Here is a 14,031-nt window from a genome sequence, read left to right as displayed (position 1 = left end):
CAAGGCTTCATCTATGCTGGATAAGCACACCATCTCTTCAACCCCACCCTCGGCCCCAAGCAGTGCTCTCTTGATGAGGTGGCACAGGATATCTAGCTGGGCAGACAATGCCAGGCACATACATAATTACAGTCACACTAACTCTGCCTTACTCGTTGGGAATAGCACTTCCAATATGGCTACCAATATTGTTGTGTTTGTTTGTTTGGAGGCAGAGCCTCACTCTGTTGCTTAGGCTGACATTAAACTCAAAATCCTCCCGTTTCTGCCTCCCATAAGCTGGAATTTATAGTTCTGCTTGTCTCGATGCCACCCTTTTATCCCGCATACATTTTTACTTCTTTGGAAGGGAGTTTTCTAGAAATTTCAACTATATTTATATAGTCGAGTCCATCTGTTGTTTCCTTGTGACTTTTTCTGCTCATCTCAGGCTCATATGTCCATTCCAACTCCCGAGGTTTGGCAGTATAGAAGCTGGCTCTGTCCTCCCAGGAAAGGCTACCGTAGCGGGGTGTGTCCCCCTTGGGTCTGAATGCCCTCCTGTTTCCCACCTTTTTGACTCTGCACTCTCTGAGTTCTGGGTTTCCCAGCTGGTAAAGGAGTCGGACCAGCCCCAGGCCCTCCAATTTGCCTATGCTTAGGAGCACCATAAGATGCACTTTCCTGCCTGCTCCATCAGACCCCAAGACTCCAGCTCTCCAAATCTAGGAACATGGCTCTCCATCCCCTTCCTCCCCACCCCCTACCCCTGAAAGCTCTCGCTCAGACCTGCTTTAGAGTCACAGGAGGCCAAGATCTTCAGTGGCTCCTATGAGTAGTCAGTAGTGATGTCGATCAGCAGCCATGACTGCCAGGCTCCAGGAGCTAGTAGCCCTGTCTCTTCTTAGGGCCTTCCTACAAAGCTGTTGTAAGGATGACAGTGACAGATGCGTGGGTGCAAAGAGCCCAGAGCTGTTCCTTGTGTCCGTGGGCATGGCTCACGTGCGGAGGACATCACCAGCAGTGTTTCCGTTGTCATTACAGCTGTAGGAGAGAAAAGGGTTTACCTCTGCTGTCCTGAGGTTTGTGGGCTGGAGCTGAGAAGGGAAACTGGCATAAGGCGGATTATCAGGAGAAGGCATGCAAAGTAATGCTGAGTGTAGCACAGGAGAATGCGTAAGGAGCCGAAGGCCCGAAGACACGGCACTGAATTGGACAAACGTAGTAAATTAGGAAAATGCCATAAGGCAAAGGGGCATAGGTTAGCAGGGTGAGCTGGGTGGGGTTAGGTAACCCCACCTGGAGGAGGTTTGTACAGGTTTCCTTGGGCTTCACAGTCCCATCCTAGACACTGAGAATGGTGCTGCCCTTCTGGGACAAAGGGGACATTTTTCAAATAAGATTATCCGTTAAAGACAAGGTGTCATTATATAGCCTTGAATGATCAATCCCCCTGCCTCAGTCTCTAGAGTGTTGGGATTGCAGGTGTATGTATGTCTCTATGCCTGGCTCACGCAGGCTCACACGGGCTGAAGCTGAGTCTCTGGACTCATGCACACTAGCTGGACAAACATTCTACCACTGAGCTATCTCCCCTAAGCCCTCACCGGGTACTTTTAAGAACAAAGAAGGTCACCGGTCAGTGGTGACACACACCTTTAATCCCAGCCCTTGGGAGGTAGAGGCAGGCAGATTTCTGAGTTCGAGGCCAGCCTGGTCTACAGAGTGAGTTCTAGGACAGCCAGGGCTACACAGAAAAACCCTGTCTCAAAAACAAAACAAAACAAAGAACAAGGAAGTCCAAAGTGCTCCTCTTGCACCTGCTGTTTTTCGAAGGCCTTTAGCTGAAAATTGTCAAGATGCCAGAGTGGTAGATTTGGGGGCAACATGTTAATAATCACTCACTGAGTGTGCTGGCCCTAGGGAATGCAGCCCTACGACTAGAATTCCTGGTGTCTGACAACACACGGATCTGACAACACACATTTCCCTGTCACCAGGGAGTTCAGGGCTCCTGGAAAATTTTTTCTTCCTGGCTCAGTGGAGAATTTGTCTCCTGGGTAGCCGAGAGGGTGTGTGCCACCAGGTGACCTGCAGCCTCCAGGCCTCAGGCCACCAGTGCATCACCTGTGTGACTCCTCATACGAATGTCCCTTCCCTTCCCCCAACAGGTCTGACAGGAATGGCCCGATTTGATTTCTCAGGTGGCAGGCAGATCTATCCAAGCAGGAACCAACCCCATCTGCCTCCTAGACCCCTGATACCTGAGGTGCCCCAGGACATGTCTTTCCTTTACCCAAATCTCTGCATTTTCTCTCATCAGGTTCCCTTCTAGAGACTTCAGGCCATTTTAATGCAGCCTGGGGCTGCCCTCAAACCTGACCAACTTACACAGGCCTCAAGCGCTTTGCTGAACTTTCTTGTAATTAAGACCCCAGGGAGAAGCCAGAATCCTGAGGCTTGGCAGCACGGAAGAGCGCTTAAAGGTAGGCGTGGTCTCAACTTTTGGTCATTAAGAAAGTCACCATGGAAACTCCCCTTCTTCCAGCCTCCTTCAGATTAATAATAATGAACAGTAGGGACCGGAAAGACGGCTCATATGTTAAGAGTGCATACTGCTCTTCCAGAGGGCCCAAGCTCTGTTCCCAGCACCCACATCAGGTAACTCACAACTGTCTATAACTCCAGCTTCAGGGAAATCTGACACACTCTCCTGGCCTCTAGAGGCACCTGCACTCATAAGTATACACCCCACTCCAAAACATTATTTAAAACAAACAAACAAATAAAAAGATAGGTGGCCAAGACAGGTAGAAGTTTGAGGCAGCCTGGACTACATGGAGACTATCAGGACAGTCAGGACAACACATAAAAACCTTCTCTTAAAAACAAAAACAAAAATCAAGGGCTGAGTCTATAACTTAGTGTTAGAACACAGCCACATATGGAAACAGAAAATAAATGCTCGAGGGGACATGAGGAAACCAGCCTTGGCACACACCGCTGGAGTAGGCACCAATGGAGTGGCGGCTGTGGGGAGCAGTCTTGCAGTTCCTTGGAGAGTTAAGCATAGGGCTGGGCATGTGGCTCAGTCCACAGAGTACATACCTGTTATGCCGGGAGCCTGGGTTCGAACCCCAGCACCTGTAATCCAAGCTCTGGGGAGGGGCAGACAGGAGGAGCAGACATTCAAGGTCATTCATAGCCACATAAAGTGTTCAAGGCCAGTCTGTGCTACATTTGAGAACTTACCTCAGAATGAATGAATGAATGAATGAATGAATGAATGAATGAATGAATGAAGTCAAACTTATAGTTACTATACAAGCTAGCAATTTTATTTTGGGTTGTATACCCAAGAGGATGAAAACATACGGCCATTCAACAGCTTGCGCACACATGTGCACAGCAGGATTAGTGTAGTAGCCATGCCCATCAGCGGATGAATGGATAATGGTAAAATGTAGTGTGTTCATACAATGGAATACCAGCCAACATTCTAAAGAGATAGAAAAGGCGGGCATTGGGATGGGTCAGCCAGGGGAGGTTCTTGCCACCGAGCTGAGGACCTGAGTTCAAGCCGTGGTAGAAGAGAAAACCAGCTCCTGCAAGTCGTCCTTTGACCGCCTCATGTGGCTATCGAATGTACACACACACACACACACACACACACACACACACACACACACACACACAATGCAATTTTTAAAAAGATACATGAGGTACATACTTTGTGGTAGGACCTTGAGCCCGCTATAAAGACATAAAAGGCTACACATTGTATGATTTCGTATACATGAAAAGTCCGGAATAGACATATTTACAGACACAAAAAGATCGGTAGTTTGTGGGCAGTAGAATGGAGGCGGGAATAGGGAATGACTAACAGGCATAAGGTTTCCTCTAAGGTGATGGGAATGTTGTAGAGTTGGAAAGTGGTAAGGACTGTACAGCCTTGTGAATGATCTAAAAAACACTGAACTATGCACTTAAAAATGAGTAGTTCTATGTCCTATAAAAAGGAAAACATCATTCTGACAGGATATGGCCCTGAGATGTTATTTTATTATTATTTTAAACTTTTTATTTATGTTATATGTGTATGGGTGTTTTACCTGCATATATGTCTAGGCTAGAAGAGGGTGTCAGATTCCCTGGAACTGTAGTTGAAGATGGTGTGAGCTGCCACATGGGTGCTGGGAATTGAACCTGGGATCTCTGGAAGAGCAGCCAGTGCTCTTAACTGCTGAGCCATCTCTCTAGCGCCTTTATTTTTAAAGGTTTATTTACTTTTGATTTTTGGGTGCATGTGTGAGCCTGCATGAGTTGGTGTGCTGTGTGTGTGCAGGAGCCAGCAGGACCTAGATCCCCTGGAAGTGAAGTTAGTCAGTTGTGAGCTGCCTTGTGGATGCTAGGCACCAGCTCCTCCACAACACCAGTATGTACTCTTAAACGCTGAGCCATCTCTCCAGGCCTAAGATTATTTTATCTTATTTATTTTGAGACAGGGGGCCGTGTGGCCCAAGCTGACCTCGAACTGGTTATATAGTTAAGAATGACTGTGAAATCCTGATTCTTCCATCGACTCCATCCAATGTGGAGATCTCAGGCCTGCAGCACCATGCCTGGCCTCTTGTGACGGTTCTTGTTATTGCCATAACAAATGACCACACCTCATCTAACAACCAGAGGTCAGAGGTCTGGAGTGGTTAGCTCAGGTTGTCACAGAGTTGTGTTCCTCTGTGTTCTAGGGGCTCTAGGAAGAGCCTGTTCTGGCCCTATTTCAACTTCAATCTGTGGCTTTTCCTGGCTCTGGGCTGCCGTTGTGTGCTGACCCTACCACAGTCAACCCCTGACCCTGGCTCTTCTCCCTCCCTCTTTAGTGAGTTTCTGATTAAAGGGCTCAATGGACAACCTGAGATAATCTCCAGATCTCAAGATTCTTAGTCACGGGCTGGTGAGATGGCTCAGTGGGTAAGAGCACCCCACTGCTCTTCCAAAGGTCCGGAGTTCAAATCCCAGCAACCACATGGTGGCTCATAACCATCTGTAACAAGATCTGACTCCCTCTTCTGGTGCATCTGAAGACAGCTACAGTGTACTTACATATAATAAATAAATAAATCTTAAAAAAAAAAAACCCCTCATCATTCTTTAAAAAAAAAAAAAAAAAAAAAGATTCTTAGTCACACCCCTTTTGCCATATAAGGGAACACATTTCACAGCTTCCTGCAATTACCACGTCCTGGGGAGTCTACCCAGCTGCTTAAAAGAGGAGCTATCTAGCGGATTTGAGTGTTCTGGGCCTTAACTGTAATCCCTTTCATCTGTACAGGGTTTAGAATCCTTCTGTATGACACTGGTTTTTTTTTCTCCTTGAATTGATCCTGGAAAATCGATGTAGTAAGCACTGAGCCCACACTGCAAGAGAAAGTGCAGCACTCAGAAGAGGCACGGAGCCAGGTGGCACAGACACAGAGAGACTCAGGTCCGGAGCTTTTTATTATTTTGTGTTTTGTGTGTGTGTGTGTTTAAAAATATTTATTTATTTTGAAACAGGGTCTCACTATGTAGGTCAGGCTGGCCTGGAACTCACAGAGATTCACCTCGGCCTTCCAAGTACTGGGGTTAAAGGTATATGATATGGCTCCATGCCTGGCTGAATTTTTTTTTTCTGACAAATACATTTTATACATTACATTGTGTGTGTGTGTGTGTTTACACATCATGAGACCAGAGGACAGTCTGCAGTAGCCAGCCTCTCCTTTCACCGTGTGGATTCCAGGAAATGAGTTTGGGCCTTTGAGCTTGGTGGCACATGCCATGAAGCCATAGAAATGGGTTTCTTTCTTTCTTTCTTTCTTTCTCTCTTTCTCTCTTTCTCTCTTTCTCTCTTTCTTTCTCTCTTTCTCTCTTTCTCTCTTTCTCTCTTTCTCTCTTTCTTTCTTTCTTTCTTTCTTTCTTTCCTTCCTTCCTTCTTTCTTTCTTTCTTTCTTTCTTTCTTTCTCTCTTTCTCTCTTTCTCTCTTTCTCTCTTTCTCTCTTTCTCTCTTTCTCTCTTTCTCTCTTTCTCTCTTTCTTTCTTTCTTTCTTTCTTTCTTTCTTTCTTTCCTTCCTTCCTTCCTTCCTTCCTTCTTTCTTTCTTTCTTTCTCTCTCTTTCTTTCTCTCTCTCTTTCTTTCTCTCTCTCTCTCTTTCTCTCTCTCTCTCTCTCTCTCTCTCTTTCTTTCTGAGACATGATCTCATGTCGTCCAGGTTAGTCTCAAACTCACTACGTAGCAGAGAGTGATGACACAGTCACACCAGCTTTACGAGGTGTTGGGAGTGAAGCCAGAACTTCATGCATGCTGAGCAAGCGTTCCATCAACGGAGCCTCACCCTCAGCCCCCAAACTAACGATGCCTCCCCCCACCCCCACTTTCAGTACTGGAAGTAGAACTTAGAGCCTAGTGCACCGGTGCACGCTAGGCAAACACTCTCACCTAGGAGGATCCCAGAGGGTTTCATTCAGTTCCTTCTCCCACAATACCCAGCTCTTCCCTTCCAGAGCAAGGTGCTCCTGGTGCGTCTAGGTGTCTTCTCAGGTACCTGATAACCTAGAGGACAGAGCTCCTCAAGATGAGCCTGCTCCCCGGGCCAGGATGTGTCAAGTCACAGGCAGTCCTGTGACTTGAACCCGGGGGGGGGGGGGAGGTAGAAAGGCTATTTATTTTTGTTTGTTTGTTTTGGGGATACCTTTGGCCCAGAGCTCCAGAACTTGGTGTCCATCGTCTGGGACATGCCCTCCACAGCAGCTGAGTCTGGAGCTCTGTTTGCCTGGAGCACTCTTGTTCTTAGAAAAGTCTTAATTAAGAATCTCTCTTAATCACTCCAGTGTGGTTTATGGTTTTGTCTTGGGCACTGGTGCTCAGGAGGAGAGCTCTCCCAACCCCCACAGAGGTGGGGGTGGGGGTGGGGGTGGGGGTGGGGGTGGGGGCAGCAGCTACCACACAGGATGCTGATGTCTCTCTGAGCCCCCTTCCCCACCCCACCCACCACGACGGCCTTTGTGTGTCTGTCATCCCATTCCAAGAGTGGGTACACTGGATCAGAAAGCAAGGCTCTGTTCTCTGACGCATCCTCCTCATGGAACAAGATGGAACCTATGTGACAAGAGATCAGAACTCTGCTGCCATAAGGGCAGAACAGAAGGTGACAGCAGCCTTGTGGTAGACAATGCCCCTGCCCTAAAGAGGACAGCCCAGGTTAGGGCAGAAGTGACACATAAGCACGGGCTTTGCTCCGGAGTATCTGGAAGCCTCATGTTCACTCTTGATGCCCCTCCCCCCACCTCCTCCCCCCCCAAAAAAAGATTTGTTAGGTCCTTCCTGCTCAAGAACGGAAGAGGAATCTGGGCATGGTGGCTCTCATCTGTAATCCTAGTCCTGAAGTAGCTAAGCCAGTGACAGTGTGGCTTGAGGCCAACCTGGGCTACAAGGGACTTTCAGAAGAGCCACATAGTAAGACCTTGCCTCATGGAATTAAAAAAAAAAAAAAAAAAAAAGGAGGGGGCGGAGTTTGCGGCTAGGGGGAGTGGTCTGTGTGTTGCCTCTGATGACAGAGTGAGCCCACTGTGCAGATGGTATCCAGCTGTCTTCAGGGCTGAGAATGATGTAAGGTCCCACTGAGTGTCAGCTAAGCAAGGATACCGTGAGGAGACAGTGGCCTGATGTCAACTTTAATAAGGGTGGCAACCAGATGTGAGGCCAGCTGTGGAGAACAAATGAGCTTTGTGTGTGTGTGGCCAGATGTAAGGAGGCATGGGTATAACTAGGGAGTGGGGCAAATGTCTTTAGAGGTGTAAAACAAGTGGGGAGCCAGAGGGCGAGCCATCTGTGAAAGGCTTGAGGTCAGGTGACCCCATCTCCAGCTTTGGGAGGTGACGGTCCCCTGAGAAATTAATGATACAGCTGGCGGGTTTTTATCCAGGGAGGCTGTTTAACCTCTGGAGAGAGTAGCTGACAAAATACTTTACGCTTTGCTGGGTGGAAATAAATAGGGACAGGAAGCAGGCCCTTCCATCACAACTTCTGTAAGCCCAGCCACCAGCTGCTCTTCCCTGGAAACGGCTCAGAGTTGGTGTCTGGGAGGGAGCCTCGCTGGCTAAATGATACGCGCTATGCCTTTAACTGGTGCTCCCTCAACTCGTCCTTCTGGGCTTTTGGAACCTGTTGTGTCCTTGTCTGGAGTGCCTGGCACCAGTCCTGTCTACTGCACTCTTACCTGGGTGGCCCACCTCAAACTCTGTCCTCTAAGGCTCAGTTGCTCTCCTCCTGCAGTTGTCAAGATGAACTTGGTCATGTCTGCCGCACTTCCCAGCGTGTACGTTCTGTTTTTGGGACACCCAGTTCTAGCTCCAAGGCACACTGACCTTGTCCTCTTCCCACCCAAGAGTACGAGAAAGAGCTTCAGGGCATCCCTGTGCTTGAATGGGAAATAATGTACAAAATTAAATAAAGGGCCTGTGGGATGGCTCCCAGGGGTGAAAGCTGTTGCTACAGAGCCTGATGCCCTGAGTGTGGTCCCTGGGCCCCACATGTTGGAAGCAGAGCACTGACTTCTGCAAGTGGTCCTCTGAACCTCCACATATGTGCTGGGGTACACTTGCCCACACACGTACATACACACAAGAAATAAATGAGCAGGGTGGTGTTGACACATTGCTTTAATCCCAGCACACAGAAGGCTTTGCAGCAGGATCTCTGAGTTTGAGCCCAGCCTGGTCTACAGAGTAAGTTCCAGAACAGCTAGAAACATTTCTATACAGAGAAACCCTGTCTTGAAAAACCATATGAGGGCTGGTGAGATGGTTCAGTGGGTAAGAGCACCCGACTGCTCTTCCGAAGGTCCGGAGTTCAAATCCCAGCAACCACATGGTGGCTCACAACCATCTGTAACGAGATCTGACACCCTCTTCTGGAGTGTCTGAAGACAGCTACAGTGTACTTACATATAATAAATAAATAAATAAATAAATAAATAAACAAATTAATTAATTAATTAATTAAAAAGAAAAACCATATGAATGAATAAATAAACAGATATGATAAAATGTTAAAAATAATGCTGGACAGTGTTAATGGATACCTTTGGTCCCAGCACTCAGGGGGCAGAGGCAGGTGGATTTTTGAGTTTGAGGCCAGCCTGGTCTACAGAGTGAGTTCCAGGACACCAGGGCTACACAGTGAAACGCTGTCTTGAAAAACCAAACCAAACCAAACCTTAAAAATAAACGTGAAGATGAATGAGTTAAAAACAGACAGACAGACAGACAGACAGACAGACAGACAAACAAGGAAACGATTCCTAATGCTGTTCTGCTACACTCATGGATAGGTACTTAGCCCCGTCTGTCATCAGAGCGGCTTCCTCTGGAAGCTGACAATCCTGAAGGCAAATGTTAAGTGGAGAGAGAGCCCAGTCTCCATCAGCCTCTTCCATCAGGTCTCTCCCCTGGGAAAGAGGGAGAGGAGGAATTGTGGGGAGTTGAGGCCACCGGGAGAGCATGGTTCTCAGAATCATCTAAGCCTCACAAAGACTGGAGCAGCTATCATGGAGCCTGCGTGGGTCTGTGCTAGGTCCTCTGCATCGATGTTATGTTTGTTGGATTGGGCATTTTTTTTATAATTTTAATATTTGTGGGAGGACTCTGGATAGTGGGAGTATCTCTGACTCCTTTGCTTGCTCTTGGGACCCCTTCATCTAGCCTTGCTGTGAGGGTTTGTGCCTGATATTATTGTGTCTTGTTGTGCTGTGTTTGATTGATGCCCCTGGGAGGCTTGCTCTTTCTGGGGAGAAGTTGATCTGATGTTAAGGGGAGGTAGGGGGAACTGGGAGGAATGGAGGGTGGGGAAGCTATACAGTTGGGATGTATGGTATGAGAGAAGAATTTAAAAAGAGAAGAAAAGAAAAGAAAAGAAAAGAAAAGAAGAGATAGTTTACAAAGCAAGTTTAGAACCTAACAGACTTAAAAACTGTTTAAATAAATGAATATGCAGATGAGTGCATAATCAAAATGTGGTATTCAATTGAACATTGTTCAGACATGAAAATGGAGGAACCGTGTGTTAATCAAAACAAGAGCAAACAGCCTGTGGCTTATACACAATATCCAGAATAGGCCAACCATATGGCCAGTCTGTAGTTGCTAGGGCCTGGAAGAGAAGAGAATGAGTGGTAGGTACAAACTTTCTTCTGAAGAGTGAAAAATATTTTAGAACCAGATGCAGTGATGGTCACTAAATGCTGCCAAGCTGTGCAGGTTAAAATGGCAAATTGTATCATCACCCCTGTTCGGTCACATTAAAGAAAGTCAAATGTACATTTCCAATGGGAAGAGTTTTAACTTTGACCAGGTTCTCAAAAAGTTAAGAAGCCCTGGTCTGGTCCAACGCTTTCCTGAGGCAGAGGCAGGGAGACCCATAACAAAGGGCGGTCACTTGGGCTGGTGGGTGAGCCGCCAGGTTGCCTACCTGCCTGACCATGCACCCTGCCTCCCCTTGCCCTTTGATCCCACTGAACTGCCCCAGCTGGGCTACCCATGAGCCATGTAACTCCACAAACTTAAAAGGCCTTCTGGGAGCTGGGTGAAGATTGGAGTAACAAGAATGTTTGATTTTCTCTTGAGGACTCCCAAGCATCTTGAGAGCAGGAGGAGGCATGTCTTACCTTTCCCCATTTTGCACAGGGCTCCTAAGTAATGGTGTGTTCCTTGGGAGTGAATGGCCCCATCTCCCTTTGGAGGGTACTCGGTCAACTGCGTCTGAGGACTATTCTTTATCCAGAAGACATTCTGGGTTGGCCTAGACTGTTAGATCTGTACGAATTTGAGGTGCTCTTAGCTAACACGTTCATATTTTTTTAAAAGTTATTTCATTCTTTTTGAGATAGATAGGGTCACACTGTGTTAGCTAGGGTGCCCTGGAACTCACTATATAGCCTAGGGTGGCCTCAAACTCACTACTCTCTTGCCTCTCCCTCGCCAGTGTTATTCCAGACATGCATGGGCAGTCTTTTAACTGACAAGTAATGATTGCTTATGTTTATAGGGTACACGTGATGTTTTGATACCCTCCCCTTTCATCCCTCATTAGCTTTACAGAAAATGTGTATGAGCCCTCAACACTGAGACCCATTCTCAGAAATTTCTGTTGGTTCCTGCCCGCTCTGTTTCTTACAGATTAATGCACAATGAAGATAGTTAGGAATGCACAAATCCTCCCTTCTAGAACACTCCCTAGTCCCAAGTTATGAGAAAAAGACACACACGGAAGAGTGTTTGCCAGAAATGCTAACCACAGCAAAATCCGTATACCAGTCACTTTAACCAACTCAGACACGGGTTGTTTTTGCCTCCTTTCCTTTTCCTCTTTTGCTCTTTTTTTTTCTTTTTTCTTGACATGGTTTTATATAGCCCACACTGGTCTAAAATCCTCTGTGTAGCACCGGATGACCTTGAACTTCTAATCCTCTTGCCTTTATCTCCCAAGTGGGAGGTCTTCTTTAGATCCACACTAGTCTACTGCTCTCACCACCCTGAGCAAGAGATAAGATGTAGAACCCACCACATTCCGGAAGGGCTATTTTTGTTTTTAAGCATTGCACAATTGAAGTGACTACCTGCCTGGTACCTACATACCTTCCCTTGACAAACCATACCAGCTAGGGACTAGCTCAATGACAGAACACTTGCCTAGTGTGTACAAGGCCCTGAGTTCAATTTCCAGTGTTGGAAAACAGAACCAAACAAAGTTTCATTTACCCATGCTTGGAGATGCAGCACATCTGTAGGCTCACTGTTGGGAGTTAGATAGAAGGATCTGGATTAACCCCTGCCTTAGCTGTAGTAGTAAAGTCTGAGGATAACATGGGTTAAAAGAAATATCTTTAAAAAGAAAAGGAGAAAAACAAAAACCATGAGCCCTCCTCGGGGAGGTTGTCACGTAGCCTGCCGTTTTGCTGCTAGAAGCTCTTTCCTTCTCCACAACTCAGTCTGTCATTCATGCACACCACATTTCTCAAAGAAACAGTAGCTCCAACGCGCACTCCCTAACCCCCCATACCTCATTTTCATAACCTGTCCCTTGGAGGACACAGGTGACAGAGCATCTCCCTGGAGTGTCCTAAATGCCGCCCCAAGTGTCCCTGAAGTGAACTGAACCAGAGATGCTGTGAGTGTGACTGAGAAGGGAGGCTGCCCTTGGAGCATGTGTCCAGTCACAGGGAGCGAGGTCGAGAGGAGTTTGTAGTAGTCCTGGAGAGGGATCCAACCTCAGAAACAAACCTGATAATTTCTGAATGCTTTAGAGCTCTGGGTAAAAATGAATAAAGGAAGGAAGGAATGACGTGGATACACTTAGAAATGTGAGGTAACGGGAAAGTACATCTTCACGAGAACCAAAGGCAGCATGTCTATGCAAAGACCCCAAATCTGGTAAAAGTCTGACTGGCCTAGGAAGTGATGGCTGATTAGTGGGCAGGGCAGATGACAGGCCGGTGGAGGCGGAGTCTGGGGCACTTAAACTAGGAAAAGTAGTCAATGCATGGTCAGCCTGGTGTGAGATGAGCGTGCCGGAAGCCTGAAGACTGGTCAGCAAGCGGTGACCCAGAGCAGAAACATCTGGGGAGTCTAGGTGGGAGATCCTATGGCGGCCGAGGTTGCTACTGTCCCCATTCCAGTCACTCAGCTTCGGCCAGTTCCTACAGCAACCCTTTGTCAGGCCCAGTCGATGACGCCTTGGCGCTCTTTAGCGCCTCCTGTGACGTCAAGAGTCTGACCGGGGCATTCTCGGGGTCTGCGAACAAGCCTAAGGAGCCGCTTGCGGTGCAGGAGCGCGTCATGATGAAGAAGATTACTGAAAGGCAGTCCCCGCTCAAGTTGCTCGGTGGGTGCGCGCCCCCTGCGCGTGGCGCTGGTTGCTATGGACGCTACGGCGGCCGCTTGAGGGCGGGATCGCGGCGGGGGCTGCCGCGCTGCGCAGTCATCTTAGGGGCGGGGAGCACAGGGCCAAGGCAGGTAACCCCGGACGGCACCATGAAGGCCATCAAGAAGGAATCCCGTCTCAAAATGCCAACCAGCAAGATCCTGGAGAACGCAGAGAGCGTCAAAGGTTGGCCCTGGAGGCCTTGGGTGCTCAGGAAAAAACAAAACAAAACATACAGGGATGCTTGGGAAGGGATTAGGACGCAACAGATACCAGGGAGGGTCACTGTAGCCTTGGAGTACAAAACATGGGCAGAAATCTCAGAAGGGAGGCACAGGGTCCTGATGTTTGGTGGAGGTAACATGGCAAGTGAGGTACTAAGAGAGAGCTTCCGGGGTCAGTGGCAGGGGACAAGCCTTGGGACAGGAGGAGTAAGAGAGCTCCAACTCAAATCATATATTAGGGTGGTACAGGTGGCAGACTCCTGGGATGAGATGCCCAAGAACCAGGGAGCACCTGATGAGGTTCTTGGGAATTGAAGCAGGGGCCACCTAAGAGTCTTGGGGGGGGGGGGAATCCACAAGTAAAAATAACACCCAAAACTCTTAACTCCATTGGTTTCAGAGTGCTATTTATGTCTTACCACTTGGCCTTTCTAGCCTTGTGACAGATATCTAGTTTAACGTGAACTACCGTGATTGTTTCCATTGGCAACCACTCCCCTTTTTGAAAATTTCCAGCTGGGGATGGAACCCAGGGTCCCTGTGTATGCTAAGCAAGCATTCTGCTACTGAGGTATCCCTTGCTCTGTTTTTTATTTATGGAGGTCTGTCCTGTGCAGACACTGGTTGACACTGGGATTGTGATTCCAACCCTCAAGAAACACAATCAAGACCAGGAGGAATAGCAACAAACTTAGCAAACCAAATATGGACACCTATGGAAGTTATGGGTGCTCAGAGAGAGCTTCTGAACTAGGCCTCAGTTGGTAGACTTAGAGGGAAGGGTTTTCTGCAGTAGATGGCATTAAAGAAAAAGATAACTTAAAAAAGAAAAAAAAAAAAAAAAAAGGAAGGGCTTGCTTTCCTGGGC

At 47.6% G+C, this 14,031-nt stretch overlaps 1 protein-coding gene across 6 annotated transcripts in view; it reads left to right on the top strand.

The window, feature by feature from the left end:
• Positions 1–1,913: 1,913 nt before the first annotated feature.
• Mycbpap (MYCBP associated protein) overlaps positions 1,914–14,031 on the top strand; it is a 31,040-nt gene continuing 18,922 nt past the window's right edge. For 2 of the 6 annotated variants that reach the window (XR_388315.3, XM_006531939.3), the window contains exons 1-2: positions 1,918–2,465; positions 5,384–5,467. Coding sequence is in view for 4 of the 6 variants with exons in the window: in XM_006531939.3 (XP_006532002.1) it covers positions 2,333–2,465; positions 5,384–5,467 (217 nt within the window). In the remaining 2 variants the exon portion in view is untranslated. Of the gene's footprint in view, positions 2,466–5,383; positions 5,468–12,776; positions 12,901–12,934; positions 13,126–14,031 lie in introns of those variants that run through there. The other 4 variants (XM_006531938.4, XR_003949210.1, NM_170671.2 and 1 more) reach the window with 4 other exon arrangements.

The sequence above is a fragment of the Mus musculus genome, chromosome 11 (genome assembly GCF_000001635.26).
Source record: "Mus musculus strain C57BL/6J chromosome 11, GRCm38.p6 C57BL/6J".
Lineage (NCBI taxonomy): Eukaryota > Metazoa > Chordata > Mammalia > Rodentia > Muridae > Mus > Mus musculus.
The sequence above is the reverse complement of the archived record's forward strand: the minus strand, read 5'-3'. Positions and strand labels throughout refer to the sequence as shown.